General features: G+C 42.5%; 1 protein-coding gene across 1 annotated transcript in view; it reads right to left on the minus strand.

The window, feature by feature from the left end:
- The window catches only part of DDX60 (DExD/H-box helicase 60), a 78,933-nt gene extending 71,426 nt beyond the window's left edge, over positions 1-7,507 (minus strand). Inside the window, exons 1-3 of the mRNA XM_075066361.1 lie at positions 7,198-7,507; positions 5,274-5,343; positions 2,835-3,024 (exon numbers count right to left, since the gene is read on the minus strand). Of these exons, the coding sequence (XP_074922462.1) occupies positions 2,835-3,024; positions 5,274-5,343; positions 7,198-7,417 (480 nt within the window). The 5' untranslated portion in view covers positions 7,418-7,507. The remainder of the gene's footprint in view (positions 1-2,834; positions 3,025-5,273; positions 5,344-7,197) is intronic.
- Between the last annotated feature and the right edge of the window lie 19,921 nt (positions 7,508-27,428).

The raw sequence follows: 27,428 nt of genomic DNA on the forward strand, positions 1-27,428 counted from the left end.
ACGTATAGTATTTATGTAAAATTAGAATATTCAGCACTTTTATTTTCTCTGTACAGATGCAAGAAAAAGAGCATATCAGTTTCAACTTTTATCCATTTCCATGTTGATATTGACTAAAGAAATGAATTACAGATTCATAGTTGGAAGAGTACCTGTGCTACACTCTACAGTTTCTTTTTACCTTAATCTAGTTTCATATTACTATGCACACATGATTTTATCAGAGTTGGGGGGAGTAATTTTTTCTAACTTCATAATCAAATCTGAAAGATATTAGGCTGTATAAAAGAAAGAAGTGAATTTAAAATGTCATTAATTTACCATTTAAATGTCTTGATAGAGAAAGAAAAATGTTTTGTTAGTAAATCTATTCAGCAAAAGCATTATTGACACCCTCAAACTACTGAGATCCCAAATATCACCAAAGTTAACATAAGAACAGCCATACTGGATCAGACCAAAGATCCATCTAGCCCAGTATCTTGTCTTCTGACACTGGCCAATGCCAGGTGCCCCAGAGGAAATGAACAGAACAGGTAATAATAAAGTAATCCACCCCCTGTGGTCCATTCCCAGCTTATGGCAAACAGAGGCTAGGGACACCATCCCTGCCCATCCAGGATAACAGCTATTGATGGACCTATCCTCCTTGAACTTATATACTGTAGTTCTTTTTTGTTATAATCTTGGCCTTCGCAGCATCCTCTGGCAAGGAGTTCTACAGGCTGACTGTGCATTGTGTGAAAAAAATACTTCCTTTTGTTTGTTTTAAACCTGCTGCCTATTCATTTCATTTGGTGACCCCTAGTTCTTGTGTTTTGAGAAGGAGTAAATAACACTTCCTTATTTACTTTCTCCACCAGTCATGATTTTATAGACTTCTATCATATTCCCCCCTTAGTTGTCTCTTTTCCAAGCTGAAAAGTCCTGGTTTTATTAATCTCTCCTAACATGGAAGCCACCCCATACCCCTAATTATTTTTGTTACCCTTTTCTGTATCTTTTCCAATTCCAATATATCTTTTTTGAATGGGGTGACCACATCTGCACACAGTATTCAATATGTGGGCATACCAGGAATTTATATAAAGGCAATATAATATTTTCTGTCTTATTATTCATCCCTTTCTTAATGATTTCCAGCATTCAGTTCCCCTTTTGACTGCCACTGCACACTGACTGGATGTTTTCAGAGAATTATCCACAATAATTCCAAAATCTCTTTCTTGAGTGATAACAGCTAATTTAGACCCCATCATTTTCTATGTAGAATTGGGATTGGAAAACATAATGTGCTTTACTTTGCATTTATCAACATTTAATTTCATCTGCCATTTTGTTGCCCCGTCACCCAGTTTTGTGAGATCCTTTTGTAGCTCTTTGCAGTCTGCTTGGGACTTAACTAGCTTGAGTAGTTTTGTACCATCTGCAAATTTTGCCACTTCACTATTTACCCCTTTTTCCAGATCATTTATGAATATGTTGAATACGATTGGTCTCAGTACAGACCCATGGGGGACACCACTATTTACCTCTCTCCATACTGAAAACTGACAAATTATTCCTTCCATTTGTTTTCTATCTTTTAACCAGTTATCTGTCCATGAGAGGACCTTCCCTCTTATCCCATGACAGCTTACTTAGCTTAAAAGCCTTTGGTGAGGGATATTGTCAAAGGCTTTCTGAAAATTTAAGTACACTATATCCACTGAGTCCCCCTTGTCCACATGCTTGTTGACCCCCTCAAGTTTTCAATTAGTTTCCAATTTGTCTTAATCTCACAATGTTATTTTTTTGTTGTTGCCATGGGCTGGAAATAGTATGTGGCTCTCAAAGAATGCTTGAAGCAAAAACAAAATTAACACAAGGAACAGAAATGAACAGTAATCCTTGTTCAGTTCTACATTCCATAGATATGTTCCATTTCAACCCATGGATAGCACACAAAACTAAAATTAATCTAAACCAACTCCTTTCTGAAAGAAGTAGGAAAAAAAAAACAATATTGTGTCACCTAGTGCCAAAAAAAATCAGCCACATAGATTAATCAGACCCAGAGAGAATACTTGTAGGCCCAAATTCAGAACTCAAACTGTGCACAGGTGCTTGCCTGTAAAGATGCAACTGACTGAGGACCATGAGATGCAACTAAAGATCCTCCTAAGCCGGATATATAACATGAACATTTAGTAGCAGGGCTTGGGTAGTACTCTATGTATTTTATCACATACTCCTGTGAACATCTAGGAATTCCCTCCTGGGAATGCAGATACATTTGTTATGAGTAATGTGCATGAGTACACTCTCAGGCTCACAATAAAACAAAATATCAGGATGGAACCAAGTCTTTTCAAAGTTTTTCATCAAAGTGAGAAACCAAGCTTCCAAAATAGCTAGTACCCTGGTGGTTAGGGTGCCTCACTGGGATGTAGGAGACCCAAGTTCAAGTCTCTCATCTAAATCAGGCAGAGCAGGGAGTTGAATCTAGGCCTCCCAAATCCTAGGTGACTACACCAGCCATTTGGCTATTCTGGGCTGAGCACTTTATCCTGGACCTGGGAAATCTTGCCTGACAAAATTTTCATCGAATCTGGTATATTCAGGCAAAAAGTTTCAGTTTTGATGAAGTGGCATTTTCTGATAAACTTTTCCTTGAAAACTTCACAACAAGCTCTAAAACCTACTTTTGCATGGCTAATTGTGTACCTTTTGGGGGAGGGGATTGGTTAAAGGTCTGAATTTGGCCTTTATTGTCTTATTGCTTAAAGACTACCTAGTGAAGAAATATAGTGCAAGAATTCAATCATTCATTGCAAAAATCATGTATTTGTTACCTTGAAGAAAACAATGACGTATTTTGCTCCTTTGTTTGTTAAATCCAGTAGAAAGCGTTCTACCAGGTAAAAGAAATGCAGGTTCTGTCCCGGCAGTAATGTCTGTTCACTTATGCAAGTGATGAACAATGAATCTCCATCAATCAGAAAAAACTCAGACTCAACGTAATCATTGAGTAAGCTGACATACCTGGGACAAAGAATGCATATGGCAACAAACAGTACAATTTAACGTCAATGTGGAAATGATACAATGTACTTGAGGAAATGTAAAAAGTAGCAGTTTAAAAAAAATCTTAAACAAACACAATGTTCCAGTTCTGTATAAGAAAAATAAGATCAGTAACTCAGTCAAAAACATTGTCACCATGTTGTCTCCTATTAGATTTACAACAACATTCCTATCATCTGCTATAAGGAATGTTTGTATGTTATGAATTTTCTATGAATTGTATGTTATGAATTTTCCTTGTAAAAAACAGAAAAAGACATCGTCAGCCCTAGAAGTTTTCCAGGTGGTCATCAACTGACTCACATAAAACTAAATAGATAAATAGAAAACTAAATGGTTAATGATTAGGGAGGGATAGCTTATTGGTTTGAGCATTGCCCTGCTAAATCCAGGGTTGTGAGCTCAATCTTTGAGAATGCCACTTAAGAATTTGGGGTGAAAATCAGTACTTGGTCCTGCTAGTGAAGGCAGAGGGCTGGACTCAATGACCTTTCAGGGTCCCTTCCAGTTCTAGGAGATTGGTATATCTCTAATTAGCATAGGGTGTAACTTACTTAGAAAACTGAACAACAGGAGCCATTTACACATAACTAATATTTGCTGAAAAAAGCCCTGTGCCATTCTAAACACATATGTGAAAGCAAAGCTGCCTATCTTCATATGCAAATATAGGATCAGAATATACAGTTTAAATGTCTGCTTCTGAAAACCAGGCTCCCAAAATACAGTTACAAACCATGTCACCAAGATAAATTTAATCTTCATAGGGACCCTTTTTGAAGTGTCCAGCAAAATAGTTGATATATTTTCTTGTACAATGCCAAAACAGTTGGTTTCATCTCTGCTAACTAATGAATCTACCTATTTAAGATATTTGGACCATATCGTAATCTAGGACAACAGGTCACTGGTATTGTTTGCTACAGTGGTCCATTCTCAGGGGCTGTAATCCCTAGTTGCTTTACAAGTACTACTCTTAGTAGAATGCATTGCAGCAAAGCAGGTTTGAGATTACAAATGAATGGATAATACTGGCAAAGTCTACACCAGAAGAATGGTTGCAGCCTTTGAGCCAGACTTGGATAAAAGGCATTATGTGCCACTGCTGTCAGCTGGGAAGGGAGTATATTAATTAAGCCCTGCCCTGATTCCCTATTCAAGGACTTTGCCAGATTGGTTTGCCTCTAGATGATTTTGATTTTTTTCTATTTTTCACTCAGCAAGCAGGTTGTTTCATCAACCATATGACTGGGAACAAAAAGCTGGCTGAGGACCAGAAGTTCTGTTTTGTGTGAAATTCTCTGATTTCAAAATTTTTCATTCCAAATCATAATATTTTTTTTCAGATGTCCTTTTAAATACTAATTTTAAAAAAATCATTTTGAGTCAATCAAAACATTTCATTTTGATTTTGACTTTCCTTTTATTTTCATATATTTTCATTTGCTATTTGTATTTTGTAATTTTATTTTTGTTATTTTGTATATTGTATTTAAGATTTTTTTCTAAACAAAATATTGTTGAAATTGATATATTCCCACAGAATGTTTCAATTTCAATGACTCCACATCTTCTGGTGGAAAAACATTCAGTTTGAAAATTACCATTCAGCTGTACTTGGAATCATAGTATAGTGATTTGTTCGTATAATCTGAGGGAAAGTTTGTAGGATGTTTGTAGATCAGGCCCCGTCTAGACTACGTGCGAAAATCGATTTTAGATACGCAATTTCAGCTACGAGAATAGCGTAGCTGAAATCAAATATCTAAAATCGATTTACTCACCCGTCTTCACCGCACGGGATCGATGTGCGTGGCTCACCATGTTGAATCCGGAACTCCGTTTGTTTTGGTGGAGTTCCGGAATCGATCTAAGCACGATCTGGGTTCGATATATCCCGTCTAGACCAGACGCGATATATCGAACCCCGAGCAATCGATTTTAACGCGCCGAAACGGCGCGTAGTGTAGACGTAGCCTCAGAGATGGAAAAGCTAGGTGCAACCCTTGAATGCAGCCCTTGAACATTTTTCAACACTTTTCAATATGGTATGCAAATTTTGGGTGCCACTATCTAAATGTAGCTGTGTGGACTGAGATAATGTGTGCAGTAGCAACGCCATATTCTGAGTCTTACTGAAATTCTTCTCTTGATTAACAATTTCTCTTTGCATTTTTTTCAGCTCAAGTAATCACCACCATACTTACTCAGCTTTTGGTATGTCATTCAGAATTAAGTCAGATATTTTCTCCAGAAGTCCTATATGTTTGTTTAGTTCTAAAAAAATTAATGAAACGTTTTTCTTAGCAATCAGTCACAAGAGTTTTATGATCAAAGATTCAGCTTATATCTAATCGCTCATTCTATTGTATTACATGTGAAAAAGCCATTAAAAGAGCATTACAATTGCAAATCAAGCCCTCGGAAGTTAGGAAATGCAAAAATTAAGGTTTTTCATGGGAAAAAATAGCATGTAATCACGTAAGTAAAGACTGTATCATAATGCATATGCACCAGGAGAGGCAACCTTAATTCTGGCATTTCCTATGTCCTGTGCGCTCAATTTTGCAACCTTAATGTTCTCTTAAATAGAATTTCCTAATTTTTTAAAAAAATACCTAAAAAGGCAGAAAATCCGTCATATGGAAACAAACTGATGGGCCATACGTCACCAGCAAAGCTGGGACCTTCAGGTACACAACACAAACCTTTACCACTTGAGTTAATCCAGTAACTGAGCAGTATTAGGCTATTATCTTCTATGTAGACCAGTCTAGACCAGATACTAAATGGGAATGAGGGACACACTTTGCTAGTGGATTTCACAGCTATTTGCTGAGAGCAGAGGAATGTAGCAACTCAAGAATCTTGGGTTCCATACAGATTCTGGAAGGGAGAGTGCTCTAGTGGGCACAGACCCGTCTTTCCCTATCTACTTTGGCTGTCCTTGCACATATGCCCCTAATACATACCCCCCACAGTCTGTCTCTGCCTCTATTCCCTCACCTACAATCTGTCTCTGCCCTATTTCCCCACAGCTAGTTTCTGCTCCTTCCCCTCTCCTTGCAGCTTATCTTCACACACACGCACACACACCCCAGATTATAAAACAAGGTATACTAAGAATTTCTTAACATGTAAAAAACCATGTTTTTCCTAATTTCATTCTCTGAATGGTTGAACTGTTTTTAGCAAAACTTTCAAAAAAAGAGTTCTGTTTGAAGTAGGCACCCAGTATAGAAAATTTCAGTCTAAACAATTGAAGCTAGATCCTCCAGTGGCAAGAGGGGGCCATAAAGCTGCATTAATTTGGCATCTGGAGATACACCTATTGTGGATGTGGTTAGACATAAAGCCAGCCTAGGGGGCACGTTGGGAGTGTGCCAACAGCAAGATCAGGCATGGCCAGAAAACATTGTGATAAATGATCCTTAGCCAGACATGAGGCTAATATAATTTGCATCATGAATGGAACCAGATTTAGGGATTGGAGAAGTACAATGATGGCATACAGGTTGGCCAGACCCAAGAATCATGGTCTGTTTGTAAAGATTTTATATTTGAGTTAGCGCCATTCATGTGAAAGATCCCCTAAGCTCTTTATTACTCCCTAACCAGAAGCTGAAGTGTTTGTTTAAAATAATCATTCTTGAATCTTAGCTTTGTGCTCTACACATCATATTAGTATCAAATGAGTGACATAATCTATTTATCCCATCATAATTTAAACCACTAAGTTGAGCGTCAGAGAATGTAAGTTGGTTTCCATTCCACTTCAATAATGGCATAATTATTAGAAGAAAACTTTGTGATAAATTTCCAAAGAAATGGGAGAGGATTTAGTACTCCTCTGCGCTAAACCGTATCCCATCATATTTAAATATTCTCTTTTTTAAAGTTTGCCTCTACTAAAAACAAATACAGAAGCTAGTAAAATAAACAAAATGAACTTTGGTCTAATGTTGAAAAACAGCTAAGGGTCATGCAGTCTAGACTAAGTCTGAGAAATAACCACAGAACTGCAAGATGAGTATTAATCTGTGAAAATGATGAAACCTTGAATGAAGCCTCCTGTCAAAACCACTTAAACTGGTGATATGATTATGAACAAATATGAATGTATCTTCTCACCTGGATTTCTGAAATCATACTTGTCTTGTCTGCTATAATCACTGACCCTTGATACATGCTGTATCTCCTTTTCCCAACAAAACACATTTGAAAAGTCACTGCAGCCACTTTTATTTTCTACTTGATCTTCAAAAGACACACATTTTTTTTCAAGGTTTTGGGCTGTGAGATCTCCACCATCATCATCACTGCCATCTTGAACAGTTCCTCCAGAAGCCATGATGGCTTTATTCTGACTCTTGACACTGTCAGTCTTCAACTTATATATGCTTATTACATGTACTATTAGTCTTCAAAATGCCTTTTAAGAAACACAGTTCTCTGTAAAGGGAAAGAATAGGGGCCTTATTAACTAACTCAATGTCTATAGAATCATTGAAAATTTTGGAAGAAGATAGCTAGTAAAATGCCTTGAGCCCAAGTCAACAATATTTATTAATTTACTTCATATATTAAACAAAAGAAAATAATATATTGGACTTATGAGAAAGGAAGGAATGTATACATTATAAAAACCTAGATAATGAAACAGAAAGAATTGGTTTTTAGATATCGAGTCTGTTATTGCACATTTGTGCAACAACTATACAGATCCACTAAAAAAATGACAACATACAATTCCCATCAAATCCTCATATTACTTACCTGTAGTGCTGTTTTGCGAGATATAACTGCTTCTCTACTATGTTTTTGTTTACTAATTACTCCTGCAGGAATTCTGCACCACTGTGCATGTACAGAATTTATACCCCTCTGCAGATTCCTTTGCTTTCCTGCAGAAAAATGACTTTCTGACAGGGAAGCAATGGGAAGTCACAAGAGCAGTCATGCGACCCTCCCCAGTAGTATGTTTTCAGTTCCCAGGGCAGCTGGCAGAGAGGTAAATCACTGGGGCAGGGAGCAGGATTGGGGACACCCAACTTGTGGCTCCTACCCTTTCACTGGGGTCAGCTGCTAGTCCCAGCTGGGGTGTGGAGGACAGGACTTAGTCCTTACTCTTCCCCTGCACGGCATCCAGGGCCAGGTCAGACCCACCCCCTGATTTTTTCCCCAGCTACAGGAAGCTCTGCAAACTCCCCCCTCCCCTCCTTCCTGCATCCATTGCTCCTCAGCTGCAGGGGGAGGGATTCCTGTACAGGGAGATGCTCCCCCACCTGCCGTGCATTCAGCCCCCCTTAAATCCAGACCCTCCTGCCGAGCCTTACCCGCTCCCCTGCACTCAGAATCCTCCCCACACACACAAGCCCCACTCCCCCAGCACTTGGACCACCCCAATGAACCACCCACATCCAGATCCTCACCCCACTGAAACCCACTCTCCCAGCATCTGGACCCACTGAACCCCCACACCCAGACCACCCTACTGAGCCCTGGCCCCCTTCATCAGGACACCCCTGCAGAGTCCAATTACTGTTGTTCCCAGAACCCTCCAACAAGCCTCTGTGCATCCAGATCTCCCCCCACACCCAGATCCCCCACTGAGCTGCCCACAACCAGACTGCCCCACTCAGAGCCCTCTCAAGCCACACCTGAATCCCCACATACTAAGCCCCTCCACACTTGGACCCTTCTTTGCTGAGCCTGCCTGCCCACACTTGGTGCACCTGGCACAGAGGGGGAGGGCCCTGGGGTGTTTCTGGGGCAGGCCCAGTCCTTGTGGTCTGTCAGGGTTGGGTGCAACCTCACTGCTGAGTCCATGTTCCAGGGGGGAGCTGCACAGTGATCTCCCACCTCTGTGCAGCCAGTGACCTGTGTCCCCCAATGCCATGCTGGAGCCTCCACATTTTAGAATTTTGCAGAATTTTAAAATATTGTGTGCAGAATTTTTAATTTTTTGGTGCAGAATTTTAATTTTTAGATGCAGGAGTAACTAATCAAACCACCACTTGGAAATAAAAAAAACTAATCAGCAGAGAATGTTGCAAGATCCTTTAAATTCCTGTGTAACAGATTCCAAGACAGTGGCCCCAAATGACACTTATTGAAAGTGATTTTAAAAGATATTTTGATTTTCGAAACACTACTTTTTTTTAATTCACATGATTCCTCCAAGTTCCAAGAGCTCATAGGATCCCTGGTTTTCAATTTACTCCTCCTGCTTCATAATTCAACCCCTGTTATTCCAACCCTGAAATTCATTCCCTTCATCTGCCAGTTATGCAGTAGTTTTATGATGGGGACTCAGATATCCACCAATGACAAAGAGAAGAAATTCAAATTAATTTGCACTAGGGACCTAAGACTTTGAGTTTCTCTTTCAGTGTCACTGAAATCCTCAGATTTCTGTGTTTTTTATGAAGACATTTGCCAAAGTCTCTCCTGCTTCTGACTTCACATGAACCACCCTAACCCCAAAAGATTGCAATGCCACCATTTTTAAGGCCAGAATATAATAAACTACAGTGCCATAATATAATATTGGTTTCATGGCCGCTCAGTATATCAAATGAAGAATTTACTGTTTTTCTGCTTCCAGTAAACTAAAAATAAGAATTATTTGCATCCTGCAAGAACAGAATCCAGGATAGAAGCAAGAAAAGATGATTTGTATCCCTGATGGGTGTTAACATTTGGACCACATTTTCTACATTTGCTTACAGCCTTCAGATAAAAACCAGAAAAAGTTACCCTTTTGTTACTACCCTGATTTTACAGGATTATAAACAGCAGCTAAATATAGTCTAAAATTTATCAGGATCTCCTTTAAGGTAACCTGGTACACCTGCTTCATAAAGAACAGTTTCTGGCACCTAGAAGCAAACATACTACATACTACATTACTATGTTTCATAGAATCCAACAAGAATGTATGCCATAACCAGACTCAAGTAATTAGTCATAGACATTTGAAATATTCTGGGTGGCTCAAAGCAAATTCAGTGCTGCTTTAGAATGAAACTACAATAAATATGCTGAATTGTGGGGGCAGCTGTCCCTGAACCAGTATTGAATATATATCTATATAAGAGTGGCTTTAATAATTAGAATAAAGAATTGATACCGTTGCTGGTGCCATAAGTGTGCATACCACTGTTCAGACAACCCTCTCGCCGGCCAAACCTAGTACAATCTAGTGAACAAATTCTCCTTTCACTTTCATCTGTACTGACATAACTCCACTTGCACCAGGTAAAATTAAGGGACCTAGGGGATGGGGCAATTAAAGATAGGGCTCAAAATAACTTGTTCTGCTCAGTAGGAAATTGGCTGCGGCTTTTAGAAAGCAAGAATCCAAGGGCTTTGGAGGGACTTGCAAACACACACACTCTGCTACTACCCACAGCCCTCCTTCACCCCACATCCTGACTTTCTCACTGCCACCCCTGTAGGCCCCGTGCCCCTTAAGAGACCCCTGCCGGGGCAGCTCACACCCCTTCCAATCCGTGCGCCGTCCCTGCTAGCGCCCCAAAGAAGCGAAGAGCATCCCAGTCCCTCGCTGCCACGGGCTTTGCTGGTTCGAGCCGCCAGCTCCGCGCCCCCTAGAGCCGCAGCGGCACTGGAGAAGGCAGGAGATGCTCCGCTCTGTAGACTGTACCTGGGCAGACGGGGAAACCAGCGGGGAGAGCACCTGTGAACAAGTGCTGCTGCTGGTGAGTTTATGATCGGACAGGAAGGAGTGGGAGGTGCCTCCCCGCTGTCCTGGGTAAGTTTCGATTCTCAGAAAACACGTAACAGTAATTTCTTTTCATTCACTGCGGGCGGGGAGCAGATATGTGAACTCAGGACCAGAGCCGCACCCCTCTACTGCTGATAGTCTGAGCTACTGGAGACAAGGCTGCACTGAGGGCTAATGCACACAGGTTTATATTGCTATAAGGATGCTGGTTTAGGGCTTGTCTACACTGGCAAGTTTCTGTGCAGTAAAGCAGCTTTTTGTGCTCAAACCACAGATACGAGCACAATGCCAAGCCACTTTGTGCGCAGAAGCTCCTCAGTTGCAGCACTGCAAAAACCCCACCTCAACGAGAGTCATAAGGCTATTTGCACAGAGGGTCCAGTGCTTTATTGCGTGTAGCCACTTGATTGCATTCTGCACTGTAATTGGGTTCTAGAGCTGTCCCATAATGCCTCAAGTGACTGCTCTGCTCATTGTTTTGAACTCGCCTGCCCTGGAGACATGTGCCCTCCAAGGCAGGGCTGGCTCCAGGCGTCAGCAAAGGAAGCAGGTGCCTGGGGCGGCCAATGGAAGGGGACAGCAGTGCATCCATTGTCAGGGCGGCACATCTGGATTGGGCAACGGTGGCACTTCGGCGGCAGCCCGATCAGCCCACTTCAGATCAGTAGCAATTCAGCGGCAGGTCCTTCACTCACTGTCTTGCTCCTCGGTGGCACTTCAGCGGCAGGTCAATCAGGTTCTTCTTTTTTTTCTTCCCTTCACTGCTTAGGGAGGCAAAAAAGCTGGAGACAGCACTGTTCCCAGTGGTGAAAGTAACATTAAGCACTTACATGTATGGGGGCCTCGGGCAGAAGGAGCAGGGCTGGGGGTCATCCCAGGGCCCTGGTGGCGATTTAAAGGGCCCAGGGCTCCCAGCTACTGCCACAGTAGTGCCAGCGACAACTGGTTCCCACCCCCCCCATCCCCATCAGCAGTCTGGAGGGGGAAGGGGCAATGATGGCAGCACTTTAACGAGGGCCCTTTTCTGCGGCAGCACTTACATGTTGCTGCCCCTTTTGCGCCCCCTCCCCGCCCCGCAAGGGCGCCGCTGCTGGTAGGGTCCCTACCAGCAGGGCTACCGACGGGAGGGAAGCAGAAGGTCAGCAACATTAAAGAGCTGCTGCGGCAGCACTTTAAGCAGGGTCCTTAAAGTGCTGCAGTGGCAGTGCTTTAACGTCGGCTGCGTATGGACTGATACCAGTGGCCACTTTTCACTGGTACACTGTGCTGGCCTGTACTGGCCCACTTTCACCCCTGGCCCTTCCCCTTTCAAAGCACCATTTCCGACAGCCCTTGCATGCTGTGCTGATCTGCTTCGGGACCCAAAGCAAACCATTATTGTGGTATACTTGTGCTGTAGAACACAGAGACAGGTGTCTGTGTGTGTGAGAGAGAAATACTGCTGTGCAGAGAGCCCAGAGAGGGAGGTGAGAACTGATGTCGGGGTTTTCCCCTCTCCTTGCCTCAGGACTGGTTGCTTCCTAATGCTGTCTGAACTTACAAGACAGTATGCTGATATACTCTCTGTCCCCCAAAACACACTGTCTCTCTCTCCCGCACACACACTTCCTGTCACACACTCCTCCCCCAACTTCAGTAGAAAAGCAGCTCACAATGTAGTAGGTTGCCTATGGAACAATGGGATTGGGAAACCTGCATCATGTGATGCTGTGCCTGCACCATGAGGCTTTTCAAACTCTTCCCAAAGCACCCTGTGGCCAGTTGCACAGTGGGATAGCTATCACAATGCACTGCTCTCTTTGCCGTTGCAAGAGCTGCTAATGTGGATGCATTCCACTATCACAAGGAGCACAGTGTGGACACTCAACTGCAGTTTAATTCTAGCATTTTAATAAAAATGGTATAACTTGTAGTGCAGAAAGTTGCCAATGTAGACATACCCAGTAGTTAAAGCAGTACAACTCCTAGCGGTGGATGCAGTTATATGGCTATAAATGTGCTTATTTCAATATAGGTTATTCCCCAATAAAAACTCTATGTAGTCCAGACTCAATAGCTTTCTAAATTCCCGCTCAATTTGGATTCACTTGAACGGAATTTTTACACAGTAACAACCACTTTTCCCCACCCAGGAAAAAGGTAAAAGCATGGATCCTCTGGGATTCTGCTGATCTTTGTACCCAAGCCCCACATTCCACTACTTACAAGGAGAGCAAGTCCAACTGCATCAATAAGAAACCACAAGATCCCAGAACAAGAGTGCTGCAAAACCCATCTCCAGTATGTGGATCCCACTACATCTAAGCAATACTTGGTCCCAGTGACCCAAATTTCACTGTCTAGAGTACATATTTAGCTGCTTCTATTAAAACTTTTAAGCACCTTAAAATTTCCGACCCTGTTGTGGGTCTGACAATATTTTGGTCCCAATTCTCCAAATTCTAATATCTAAATAGAAAACAAATGTAAACATCTCTATTGCACCAATAGAATTCAGACCAGGCCATTTCGCAAAAGACTTGGCCAGAGAGAGAGAGAGAGAGAGAGAGCTAGATTACATTGCCACATCCACTACTCAGTCTAAATCCCAAATACCAACTGGGATGTGAAACTTTGTCCCCCACTTCCAACGCCCTTCCCCTCCATTCTCCATCTTGTGTGTTCTTTTCCTCTTCCCTTATATTCTATCTAAATTAATACATAGAGCAGATCCATTCCCTAGCATCTGATCCATCTAGCACAGCTAAAGCCTCCCCTCTCAGTTCCAGTGCTGGGTTAGGAACCCCAAGGCACTATGGAAAACTCCGACATTCTCAGATTTATCACTTCCATTACTTTTCTCCAAAAAAAGAACAAAACCTAAGATCCATGGCTGAGACTTCCTTGCATCAGAGAGCAGGATCTTTGACAGAGAGAGGAGCAGGCTCAGAAGGGCTGGTCTGTGCTAGAAAGCTAAGTTTATGTGAGTTGCCTTGCACCAACCTAATTGTGCATGTATCTTCACTGAAATTGTCTCTCACTGATGGAAGTGCTCCATTATGGCAATGCAGTAACATCACCTCTCCGAATTACATGAAGCCATGGTTAAAATTGTGGTTGACACAGTGTGTGTGTGGATACTGTGTGACCTATGTCCCACAATGCCCGATACTGACAGATACAGTGAATTCCACTGCCCAGGGTCACAGAAACCAGAAGCCAGGCCCCACTTTAAAAATCCCATAATTTTGAAATGCGTTTTCATGATTCACCAGCTTGGTGAGCACACCTGGCATCTCACCATTGTTGTGTGCAACCGCCCAGTCAGCCATACCAGTTACATGCTTTAGATATGCTCTGACCTGGAGTAGACAGAAGGTATTGGACCTCCTGGGTCTATGAGGAGAAGAGGCTGTGAAATCACAGCTACAGAGCAGCTATAGAAAAATGGACATCTCTGAGCAGATTATATGGGGATTCAGAAAAAGGGTAATGACAGGAAGCAGCGGCAGTGCCATGTGAAAGTGAAGGAATTGCGGCAGCTGGCAGGTATACCACGAGGCCAGGGAGTCCAACAGTCTATCTGGTGCCAAGCTGCAGACCTACTGCTTTTATAATGAGCTGCATGCCATACTTGGTGGAGAACCCACAAGCAGTCCACAGACCACTGTAGATACCTCAGTGGAGCCCAGGACAGAGACCCCTGCCGTGAACAGACAGGAGGAGAAGGAGGATGGAGGACATGTGACTGGGGGATGCAGCTATGTTGTGAGTCAGAACCTGTTTGAGATTCCAGCGCAGTGTAGTCAGTCCCATTAGCTGAGCACAGGCAAGCCTGTTGCAAGGGGAGGAACCTCAGATAAGTGTGTGAATGCCTTCTTTTTTGGAATGTCTAAATGTACAGATGGTACCCAACCCCAAACTAATCAGGACTCAGGTACTGACTTCCCATGCACAACATGGATTCGCCAAGGGCAAGTCATGCCTGACTAACCTAATTGCCTTCTATAATGAGATAACTGGCTCTGTGGATGAGGGGAAAGCAGTGGATGTGTTATTCCTTGACTTTAGCAAAGCTTTTGATATGGTCTCCCACAGTATTCTTGCCGGCAAGTTAAAGAAGTATGGGCTGGATGAATGGACTGTAAGGTGGATAGAAAGCAGGCTAGATTATCGGTATCAATGGGTAGTGATCAATGGCTCCATGTCTAGTATCAAATGGAGTGCCCCAAGGGTTGGTCCTGGGCCGGTTTTGTTCAATATCTTGGCCGGTTTTGTTCATATCTTCATTAATGAATCTGGAGGATGGCGGTGGATTGCAACCCTCAGCAAGTTTGCAGATGACACTAAACTGGGAGGAGTGGTAGATATGCTGGAGGGTAGGGATAGGATACAGAGGACCTAGACAAATTAGAGGATTGGGCCAAAGAAAATCTGAATGAGTTCAGCAAGGACAAGTGCAGAGTCCTGCACTTAGGGACGGAAGAATCCCATGCACTGCTACAGACTAGGGGACCAAGTGGCTAGGCAGCAGTTCTGCAGAAAAGGACCTAGGGGTTTACAGTGGACGAGAAGCCTGGATATGAGTCAACAGTGTTGCCTTGTTGCCAAAGAGGCTAATGGCATTTTGGGCTGTATAAGTAGGGACATTGCCAGCAAAGATCGAGGGACATTGATCATTCCTCTATTCAGCATTGATGAGGCCTCATCTGGAGTACTGTGTCCAGTTTTGGGCCCCACACTACAAGAAGGATGTGGAAAAATTAGAAGGTCCAGCGAGGCCAAAACAGAAAATGATTTAGGCGGGGCTGGAGCACAATGATTTATGAGGAGAGGCTGAAGGGAACTGGTGATTGTTTAGTCTGCAGAAGAGAAGAATGAGGGGGGATTGGATTTGATAGCTGCTTTCAACTACCTGAAAGGGGGTTCCAAAGAGGATGGATCTAGACTGTTCTCAGTGGTACCAGATGACAGAACAAGGGGTAACAGTCTCAAATTGCAGTGGGGGAGGTTTAGGTTGGATATTAGGAAAAACTTTTTCATTAGGAGGGTGGTGAAGCACTGGAATGGGTTACCTAGGGAGGTGTTAGAAACTCCTTCCTTAGAGGTATTTAAAGTCAGGCTTGACGAAGCCCTAGCTGATTTAGTTGGGGATTGGTCCTGCTTTGAGCAAGGGCTTGGACTAGATGACCTCCTGAGGTCCCTTCCAACCCTGATATTCTATGATTCTATGAAAGGGTTGTCACTTGGGCCTCTGGGTTGATGAATTTGGGGTCCACCAGGGATTGATGGACAGCTGACACCTGTGCCCCAGTGTCCCTCCATACAGTAATCTTCCTCCCACCCACAATCACAGTTTCCCTTCATCCTTAGGGTATTTTTGAGGCATCTGGGCCTGAAGGCTCTCGATGGGATCCCAGGGTGATGAGTTGCAGTCGGCTGGTGCTCTTGGGGCAGTTGGCCTTCACATGCCCCAGTTTGTTACATTTAAAGCATCACCCAGCTGACTGTGGATTGGGGTGAGGTGGGTGGTTGGAGAGTAGGGTGGTGGGACGAGAGGGCATCTGGGGTCTCCCTGGTTGTGTGGAGGGATCCTCCTTGGGAGGTAGGGCTTTGGGCTGACTCCAGTGGTGAGGTGTCATCTCAGGTTTCCCCTTCTGATATCCCCACCAAATGGTGCTAGCTTTCTTCTCCTCTGCCACCTCCACACATTGGCTCCAATCTCTCTCATTTCAATTACAGTTTTGGGCTTCCCATCTAGGATGTACCTTTCTGTTTCCTCAGGAACACCCTCTAAGAACTGCTCCCTTTGTATTAGGAGAGACAGATCATCAAAAGGGGAGAGGGATAGCTCAGTGGTTTGCACATTGGCCTGCTTAAAGCCAGGGTTGTGAGTTCAGCCCTTGAGGGGTCTATCTGGGGCAAAAATCAGTACTTGGTCCTGCTAGTGAAGGCAGGGGGCTGGACTCAATGACCTTTCAAGGTCCCTTCCAGTTCTAGGAGATAGATATATCACCTATTATTTATTCTAAAGTCTTAACATTTGTTTCTGGTATCCAGGCATCCCAATTTTTTACAATGTGGTAGGTGTGTCAGGAAAATGTCACATCTGGTTTCCACGTTGGGAGTCTGAACCACCAATGGGCATGCTCAGGTGTTAGCCCCATCCTAATTCTGGCCTTTTGTTCATACTCGATCATGTGTTCTTTAGGCATTTCAGCTGCCACCTCTGCTAAGAGTCTACTGAGGGTCTCAGCTCCACCATATACAGGTCTGTAGGGATGTTGTACTCAAGGCAAGCCCTTTCAAAATTTTCAAAGAAGGCCTCTGTATCATCTCCTACCTTATATGTGGGGAATATCTTGGAATGGGGAGCGGTACCTAGAGGAGGACCATTAGGGCTACCTGGCGGATCCAGTTTAGTCCTTTCCAGCTCTAAGTGCTTCAGCTCTGTCTCTGCTTTTAAGGGCTTTGCCTCCATTTCTGCCTCCAAGCGCTTCTCCACTGCTTCCGCCTCCAAACACTTCATCTGTAGGAAGAAATTCCTGTCTTCCGCAGTTAGGACTCGGTCTGGGTTAAGGGCATCCCTCCATTTTGGCACCTGAATCTCAGGTTGGGGAGGACTGACCATTCCCTTCGGGGAAATCTCTGGTCCCCCATACCCTCCCTGCATTTCTATCATGGAGCTGGATGTCTGAGCTTGATCTGAGTCTGTTTCCTCCATGGCAGGCTGCTTTGGGAAGATTGGTTGCTCTAGGGTTTCAGTGCCTGACTGCAACCTCATTCATGGGGATGCCTTACTCTAGCCTAGCTATTTTGTTGCCATGAAGCTAGAAAAAAAATAAACTGCTTGTTGAACTCCCTGGCTTTGCAGGCTGAACCCTTTGTGCTCCTGTTCCGCCTCAGGCATCAAAGAAAAGAAGAGAAAGAAAAAAACCTGGCTTTGCAGGCTGCCAAAAGGAAAAACGTGTCCTTTTAAAATCCTAAGGTCTGTGCCTCTGGTTCAAAATGATCCCACCACTCTGCCACCATGTCAAGGCTGATTCCCCACTCTGGCACTTGGAGTGCAGAAGGTGGGGGCCCTCAAGGATTCTAAAAATTAATACTGGCCACTCCAGGCTTGTATTAAACTCCCAGCTTTTCTCTGACGTTGGATGGATAGATGCTGCCACCACCCAAGTGCAGAACCCCTTTGAGAGCTCAGGAAGGTGCACTTGGGAATTCCTTCCTGTGGGAAACCCTCAAGCCCTTTCACACCCCCTCCGGGGAAGAGCTGAGAAAGAGAAAAAAAGGAAATCAGCTGTTGCCACCAGCTAATTAAGCAACATGTGCACAAACCTCTTAAGATATAAAAATCCAATCCTGTTCTTAAAATAGGTACATCTTATTACAAAATAAAAAAAATACATCTGTGAACTCAGGCTATTGCTAGATTTTAAAAGAGCAACTACATGGATTAAGCACCAAGAATAGCTTTCTTGAGGTCCATCTGAAAGGTTACAAGCAAAACAAAAGCACCTGGAATCCACAAACCATAACAAAATAAAAGGGATGAGCCTAATTGCATCTTCCTAGACATTTCCTGGTCTACTTACATATCTGGGGTTTTAACGGAGTAGTTTCTAGCTATGATGCTGATGATTTTTTCATACCTGGCCCAAGCTTCTTACAGCATACAGCTGTCCTGTCCGCTTCTCTCCGGGAGAACAACAATACAGACAAAAGGGGAGGTTTTTTTCCAATTTTAAAAAGTTCTAGCCTTCCCATTTGGGTCTTTTGGCCACTCACTTTTACGTATGCATATCAGTGAGACTTTTTAACCCTTTACTGGCAGAACAATTAGAGAACAGCTATTAAGAGGGATTTTATTGGTACCGGCTGGTTGGGTGTCCATAAAAGGGAGCTCCCCCAACCCCTTTCATTTATCACAGTGCCCCAAAGAACATACCGTCTAAAAGACAAGATAGATACATTGTGGGAAAGAGAGATAGAGTATACAATCAGAGTGAATGGAACCTTTTGTGTTTGGCTGAGTTGGTCATTGTCTGAGTAGAGTAATCTAAATTTAATTTGGTGCAGTCAGCTCCTTTACAATCTTTCTTGTATAGATGCTCCAACACTCAAGGGCTTATTAAATACATAGTGTTTTTAATACTTCGCTATGTTTCAGTATTGTGATCTTCCCTTACTTCTGATCTAAAACTAAAATAATATCAGTCTCCCAGTTGGCAGTTTTGCAAATGTGTATGAATGGAGTGGTATGGCCACCATGTTCAGCACAGAATGTATTGTAAAGGGCAGATGTTCAGAGATCCCAGTGACAGGCATGATATAGATACACAGTAGGTAACATAGAATGGTTTATGGCAAAGCACAGCACTGTAGTACACACAATATACAACTTCTTCCATTTATTTTATCTCATTCTCACATGGGAGACTGTAATATTCATTAATGAGGTAATAGGAAAGCAATTTTGAACTGCGCCTTTGTTGCTTAGTTCAGTGCCATGCAGGGCCCAGTCTCAATACCTCCTAATGCCAGCTATTTTTAGAAATCATTTATTCTATATGTGTTTTATCACTAAATCCAGACAACTAACTTTTCAGTGGGAACAACACTTATTTCTCCATCTGCAGGATATGTAAACTTTAAACATCAAGCTGATACATTTGCAAATTTTACTAAGAATTATGGTATCTACAATATTCCCACTGTGGGGAAAAAATGGTTTTGTGTTCCTTCTAAGAGTTTATATGATCGCCTTAGAGTGAGTTCCTGCTCCCAAGTTACAAAGAAATTTCTCATATTTTCAATTGACATATGTTAGTTTTCTATTTAGTTATCCTTTTTTCTCCTATGTGTGTAAGATAGAAAGGACATTTATATTGTTTTGATTTAACAGCCAATCCTAACACAAAAAGTAACAGCCTCTAGTGCCTGTATATGTGATATCTCTGAGGCCTGGGATATTTCTGCCACCACCTTTTTCAGCACCTTTCTGTTAGCCAATCAGAAAAAAGCAAAGGGCCTGAACACTCTTCACATCCATGGAAACTCTTTCCAAAAATAGTCCTGAGCTAAGTGCCTGCCTACTAGGAGTCAGTGGCTGACACATCCCTCTGTATTTCACACTAATTGGGCAACTGTGTTCTACTAAGTGATTCTTTTAAAACAATTTCATCCTATTTCAGTTGAACAGCTGATTTCTTCCCTTGGCATATTGCACTTACAGTATTCACTCCCTTGCTTTCCCAGGGAATGTGACATCCTTTCACATTTGTCTTTGTTTAGCACTCTGGCTCCTAGTATCGTTATACAGCTGTCTACGCTTATCTTGCATCAACTGTCTTTTACTTGCAAGGTGGATTTCCTCATACAGGCCACACGAACTCAATATGCACTATTAAAAGACATAGTGGTTTGAAATAGTTGTTTAGAAAAACGAAATTACTAACAGCTACAATTTAAAAAAGGAAACCAAACGTAATGTACTTTATTCAGAGATCAGCATGTCAATGCTAGTGCAACAAAGCACTAAAAGGCACATTCACTTTTCAGAGTTAAACCCCTGTATGAAGCAGGAGCTTTGGAACATTTGTTGCACTTCAGGATAGTGTCCACGTAACATATCTTATCCTTTCTTAACAGTTCTGCTCTGACACTTTTTATATGTTTGGAAAAGAATAAGTCAGTCTTTTAGAGCCACAATATCTACAGGGTCTGGGGCTCTGACCCGGAGTGGCCATTTGCCTCTCTGTTTTTTTGATAGGCTTGCCTCAGCTCCTTAAGTTTCATGCGGCACTGCTGTGGGTCCCTGTTATAGCCTCTGTCCTTCATGCCCTTTGAGATTTTTTCAAATGTTTGATCATTTCATCTTTTGGAATGGAGTTCTGATAGCACAGATTTGTCTCCTCATGTAGCGATCAAATCCCGTACCTCCTGTTTGGCCCATGCTGGAGTTCTTTTGCGATTCTGGGACTCCATCATGGTCACCTCTGCTTATGAGATCTGCACTCACCTGCAGATCTCCATGCTGGCTAAACAGGAAATGAGATTCAAAAGTTTGTGGGCCTTTTCCTGTCTACATGGCCACTGCATCAGAGTTGAGAGCGCTGTCCAGAGAAGTCACAATGGAGCACTCTGGGATAGCTCCTGGAGGTCAATACTGTCGAATTTCAACCACACTACCCCAAATTCTACCCGGCAAGGTCGATTTCAGCACTAATCCCTTCATCCAGGGAGGAGTACAAAAATCGATTTTAACAGCCCTTGAAGTTGAAGCTTTGTCATGTGGACGGGTGCAGGGTTAAATTGATCTAACACTGCTAAATTTGACCTAAACTCATAGTGTAGATCAGGGCTTAGACTCCCTCAGGGAAGTGATGGGCAGTATTCCCTGGGAGGCTAATATGAGGGGGAAAGGAGTCCAGAAGATCTGGCTGTATTTTAAAGAAGCCTTATTGAGGGTGCAGGAACAAACCGATGTGCAGAAAGAATAGCAAATATGGCAGGCAGCCATCTTAGCTTAACAGTGAAATCTTTGTTGAGCTTAAACTCAAAAAGGAAGCTTACTAAAAGTGGAAATTTGGACAGATAACTAGGGAGGAGTATAGAAATATTGCTAGAGCATGCAAGAGTGTAATCAGGAAGGCCAAGGCACAATTGAAGTTGCAGTTAGCAAGGGATGTGAAGGGTAACAAGAAGGGTTTGTACAGGTATTTTAGCAAAAAGAAGAAGGTCAGGGACAGTGTGGGACCATTACTGAATGGGAGAGGCAACATAGTGACAGATGTTGTGGAAAAAGCTGAATTACTCAGTGCTTTTTTTGCCTCTGTGTTCACAAACCAGGTCAGCTCCCAGACTGCTGCACTGGGCAACAAGTATGGGGAGGAGATGAGCAGTCCTCGGTGGTAAAAGAAGTAGTTCAGGACTATATAGAAAAGCTGGACATGCACAAGTCCATGGGTCCAGATGAAATGCATCCAAGGGTGTTGAGGGAGTTGTCTAATGTGATTGCAGAGCAATTGGCCATTATCTTTGAAAATTCGTGTTCAAGGGAGGTCCCAGACGATTGGAAAAAGGCAAATATAGTGCCCATATTTAAAAAAAGGAACAAATAGAACCTGGGGAACTACAGATCGGTCAGCCTCACTTAAGTCCCTGGCAAAATCATGGAGCAGGTCCTCAAGGAATCCATTTTGAAGCACTTGGAGGAGAGGAAGGTGATCAGGAACACTCAGGATGGATTCACCAAGGGCAAGTCATGCCTGACCAACCTGATTGCCTTCTATGATGAGATAACTGGCTTTGTGGATATGGGAAAAGTGGTGGGTGTGATATATCTTGACTTTAGCAAAGCTTTTGATATAATCTCCCACAGTATTCTTGCCAGCAAGTTAAAAAAGTATAGATTGGATGAATGGACTGTAAGGTGAATAGAAAGTTGGCTAGATTGTCAGGCTAACTGGGTAGTGATCAATCGCTCAATGTCTAGTTGGCAGCCGCTGTCAAGCACAGTGCCCCAGGGGTCAGTCCTGGGTTTGGTTTTCTTCAACATCTTTATTAATGATCTGGATGTTGGGATTAATTGCACCCTCAGCAAGTTCACATATGACACTAAGCTGGGGGGAGAGGTAGATAAGCTGGATGGTAGAGATAGGTTCCAGAGTGACCTACACAAATTGGAGAAGTGGGCCAAAAGAAATCTGATGAGGTTCAACAGGGACAAGTGCAGAGTCCTACACTTAGGACAGAAGAATCCTATGCACCGCTATAGTCTGGGGACTGACTGCGTAAGCAGCAGTTCTGCAGAAAAAGACCTGGGATTACAGTGGACAAGAAGCTGGATATGAGTCGACAGTGTGCCCTTTTTGCCAAGAAGGCCAATGACATATTGTGCTGCATTAGTAGGAGCATTGCCAGCAGATCGAGGGAAGTGATTATTCCCCTCTATTCCTCACTGGTGAGGCCACACCTGGAGTATTGCATCCAGATTTGGTCCCCCCAGTACAGAAGGGATGTGGACAAATTGGAGAAAGTCCAGTGGAGGGCAACAAAAATGATTAGGAGGCTGAGGCACATGACTTCTGAGGAGAGGCTGAGGGAACTGGGTTTGTTTAGTCTGCAAAAGAGAAGAGCAAGCAGGGATTTGATAGCAGCCCTCAACTACCTGAAGGGGGTTCCAAAGAGGATGACGCTAGGCTGTTCTCAGTGGTGGCAGATGACATAACAAGGAGCAAGGGTCTCAAATTGCAGTGGGGGAGGTCTAGGTTGGATATTAGGAAACGCTATTTCACTAGTTGGGTGGTGAAGCACTGGAATGGGTTACCTGGAGCGGAGGGCAGGAATCTTCATCCTTAGAGGTTTTTAAGGCTTGACAAAGCCCTGACTGCGATGATTTAGTTGGTGTTGGTCCTGCTTTGACCAGGGGATTGGACTAGATGACCTCCTGAGGTGTCTTCCAACCCTAATCGTCTATGATTCTATGTCTGAGTTGTTCTTTTTGTCACTTGGCTTTTTTCACATGTGTAAGATTTTGGAACAGATATCATTTCATTTCTTTTTTTAGAAAAGTAATTAATCTAAATATACATTGATGTTGCTTTTTAAAAAAAGAAATGTAAGACAATATCTTTAAATACCAGACTACCAATCTTAATTCAGCAGCCAAGGTTTCACATTGATATTTTGCATTTTTTTATAATAAGATTTTCCTTTTCTTCCTACAGAAAACCTCTCTTTTGTGTTTATCCCCAGGTTGCTAAATTGCCAGAATTTGTCCTCCCTTTCTCTGTCTCACTTTCTTACATCATATAACTCCTGTCTTCTGTAACCTTTATTGACTTCCAAATATCTCTGAATCCAGGAGCAAATTGGCCTCTTGATTTTTTTTTCTTCTTCCATCTATAGCTGCCGATATTCTCTAACAAAAACATAGCAGATAACAAATTTGCATAAATGTTTATATATTTGCATACATTCATACATTTTACCCCCAAATTCTTAAACTTTGAACTCTACTTCCATTTCAACCCCAATGATGGTTTAGAACAGCTGATATAGCAGTTAAGTCTATTAACAGGCTTGCATTTTCTTTAGGAAAGGTCTACTAATTTCCACTGAGCTTTTTGGCACTCTTTTTTTTTTAAATCTATAGTATCCTCTGGACATTTAAATGGGATTAAGTGGTGTTTTGGCTGGGCCCTCTGCACAGGAGTGAATGTCTTTCTTCAAAATTAACTAAACACTTTCATTATAAAAATATTAATAATTTAAAAACAATCCTGGTCATTCCCTTTTCTGGGCTTCTCAGAGCATCCTCTCTGTCCTGAGCCAGAGCCTCAGTTGTTGTAAACTGGTATAGTCCTATTGACTCCAGTGAAACTATGAGGGTCTAGCCCAGTCTGTCTTGTTTGGACTGTGAACTTTGCAAGAGAGGAATTGTCTGTATTCTGTATCTTATACAACACCAAGCACATTGTTTTTTCTTTACAAAATAATTAACAATAATTCATTTTAAACTAAATAATTGAGGATGTTACTTGCTTGAAACTGATGTAAAATAAAATCAGATTTCATTCTACTAAATTTCTGCTTCCCTTGCTTTTAACTTCTCTGGAGAATTGAGGTAAAACATAGTAACGTAATGCGTTTAAATACACAAAGGTTTGATGGATGGGAAGTCCAGAGGAGTTCCAGGTCACCCTCTGATCTTAATGCTATCTAGCTAGGATGTACATGGGCAGAGCCTTCCTTAGTATTACTTTCACCCCTCAGTTCAGGAAGTTCTTTGCATTTCATCAGCAAGAATGTTAGTAGGTAAGCTTTAGTTTGCATTTCTTCACTGTGGGACCTCATTTTGCTTTTTATCTGTCAAGGGATATTAAATCATTCAAGAAGAAAATTTCTAATTCCTTACAAAATAATGCTCTGGGGTTTCAGGATATGCCAATAATTGTAAAGCCAAGCTAGTACAGTATAGTGTAATCATTTGTCTATCAATTGTGTGTAGTGTTTCTGTTTAATAATAGATTAAACAATGAAGTTTTCTGAGGGAGGATAAAAGCAACATATGCTCCAGTGTTGCTACTAGGGATAAAAAAGGCTGGTCCAGGGGTCTGTAACTCTAAAATGTCTTGTGCAAGGCCTTTCCTAGGACTGAGAAGCCTTCTTCCCCAATAATTCCAGTTCTCCCCATTTTTAAAAGAGAATTTAAGTCCTTTACAATATGTTTATTAGCTTTCTTTTCCCATTTTCAGCTTATTGCCACCTCTTTTTCAGAACCCTTTGACCTATTTGTTATGACTGAGAATTGTCAGTATTTGTTTTCAGTTTATTTAAAATTGTCTTATTACATGCAGCCACTTAAGAAATTTGTCAGTGATTGTGCTCTGTAAATAAAATTGTCATTATTACTTTTATTGCAATTTTTGCTTTGTTACTTATAGCAGAACTTTAACATTATTGTAACAGCTTTTTAGTTTCCTGTTTGCTGTTTTATTATCAATGTAACTTGCTTTAACTTTGTTTGGCTTTTACTGTGGGTCCCATCCTACATTTCTGCCAGATCCAAAACACCGAGTGACATTCTGGAACCTTTGTGTGCAAAAGAATGGCAATATTTGGCCTTGTATTTGGTTTCTGGACACTGGAAATCCTCACTGTCTCTTTGGCTATACAGTATCTAGACTGCAATCACCGGGTGCAATTGTAGTTCAAGCCAACATATCCAAACTAAATTTAAACTAACTAGCATGAGTCCCAGAGGAAGGAAGCACCAGCAGTGTGGACACCAGTGCAATCTGTACAAGTCCAAGTAGATCCCTGGGTAATTACTTGTGGGGTTATCCTGTGCTGAAGTTCATACTGCTTCACAGAGGCACCAACTTTCTACTGTGCCAGAGGTAAGTTGGCTGCCAAGTTCGCTGCTCAGCACCCACCATTTTTTTCCCATGAGTGCTCCAACACCGTAGCTCCAGGACCTGAGCTAACTAGATTAAAGCTAGCTTGGGTATGTTGACTCATGCTGCAATCACAGTCTTAGGGTCCCCTTAGTCATATGGCATCATCACACATAGACTTGCAATAAAACCGATGAAATTAGAAGAGTATGTTATTTGCATTGCCACAGGAATTCTGGAGACTTTTAGGGAAATTGATTTACTACCACAGGTACTATTTAATCTTCATACAGCAACCATGTTTTTGTTACTATTTTGTGACACTCTCTTGTGATCCATTTATAACAAATACAGGTTAGATGTATCCAAACAGCAGATTTAGTCACAAATATATTGCCAGCCATGTTTGTGCCTCTATGTTTATCATGCTGCCTAAGCATGTTTGTATCATTGAATTCAGGAGGAAAAAAATCCAAGAAACCATCACATAGTGCTTTAGCAGAGTGAAGAGTTCCTGAAGGATTTAACCACAGAACAGCATTATCAGTTTGTTATGCAGGGCCGCTCAAGGCGGGGGGAGGGAGGTAAGTGGGACAATTTGCCCCATGCCCTGGGCCTGGCAGGGGTCCCCATGAGAGTTTTCGACAGGTCTTCAGCAGCAGGTCCTTCAGTGCGGCCGAACAGACCCAGAGCGAGTGAAGGACCTGCTGCTGAAGACTAGAGCTTCTTCTGCTCTGGGTCTTCGGCGGCAGGTCCTTCACTAGCTCCAAGACCCGCCGCCGAAGTGCCCCGAAGACCTGGAGCAGAAGGATCCCCACCGCCGAAGACCCCAGGCCCCCTGAATCCTCTGGGCAGCCCTGTTGTTACGAACTACACTCAGGGATAGCCTACATTACAGAGAGATGAGAGGAAAGAAGACCAGCCAACTTGATTACACAGATATAGTAAGGGATCCATTTGCACTTGGGAAAAACAGTGTGCTGAACTGTTTATGAGAATGAACTCTTAATTTAAGTCCCAGGTAGAGTTGTCATACTGTCCGCTGCCAGTTACCAACATATAGGTATTGTTACGATAGAGGTCACCAGATTGTTCTGATAAACTTAAGTTAGACGCACTTTTTTCTTCACATGAGAGCAAATTTTTAGTCTTGGAAGAAAAGGCCATGTTATCAGTTTTGTGATGCAGATCTATGGTGAGCAACAAAGAAGTTTACTCTCTGCCTTAATCTCACTAACTAGAATAAATTCTTGAGATGGGGTTGTTCTTTGGAGTTCAAGCACTGGTGTTTGGGCTGAGATACTTGAAAGAGGGGATTACCTGTGTGCTGCTTGTGACATCCTCTGTTCAAGGACTGGACTGTATGTGTAAAATAAACCAGTTGCACTAAGAATATACTCATATTCCATGTAATTGATTTCTCCTCCAATGAAAAGCTGACCTGTAAGGTTCTGCCATCTGCTACCACTGAGCACAGAGGCAGCAACAGTATTATGGTCTTGCAGAAGAGAGATCATAGTTAAGGTTGCAAAAGAATTTTCTGTTTTACAGGGTCTGTACCTCAGTGCCTCTCCTTTGTTAGGAACCCTCTTTTGTAAACACACCTGGGAAATTTGAATCAGATTTCAGCCACTAATTAACATGTGTAGTTTGTGTTTGTATATTGGGTTTTTAGGAAATTTGAGAAAACTGGAACACTGGAAAAACTTGATTTCCCTCCCCCCGCCCCCCCC

Source organism: Chelonoidis abingdonii, chromosome 5, assembly GCF_003597395.2.
Source record: "Chelonoidis abingdonii isolate Lonesome George chromosome 5, CheloAbing_2.0, whole genome shotgun sequence".
Taxonomy (NCBI): domain Eukaryota; kingdom Metazoa; phylum Chordata; order Testudines; family Testudinidae; genus Chelonoidis; species Chelonoidis abingdonii.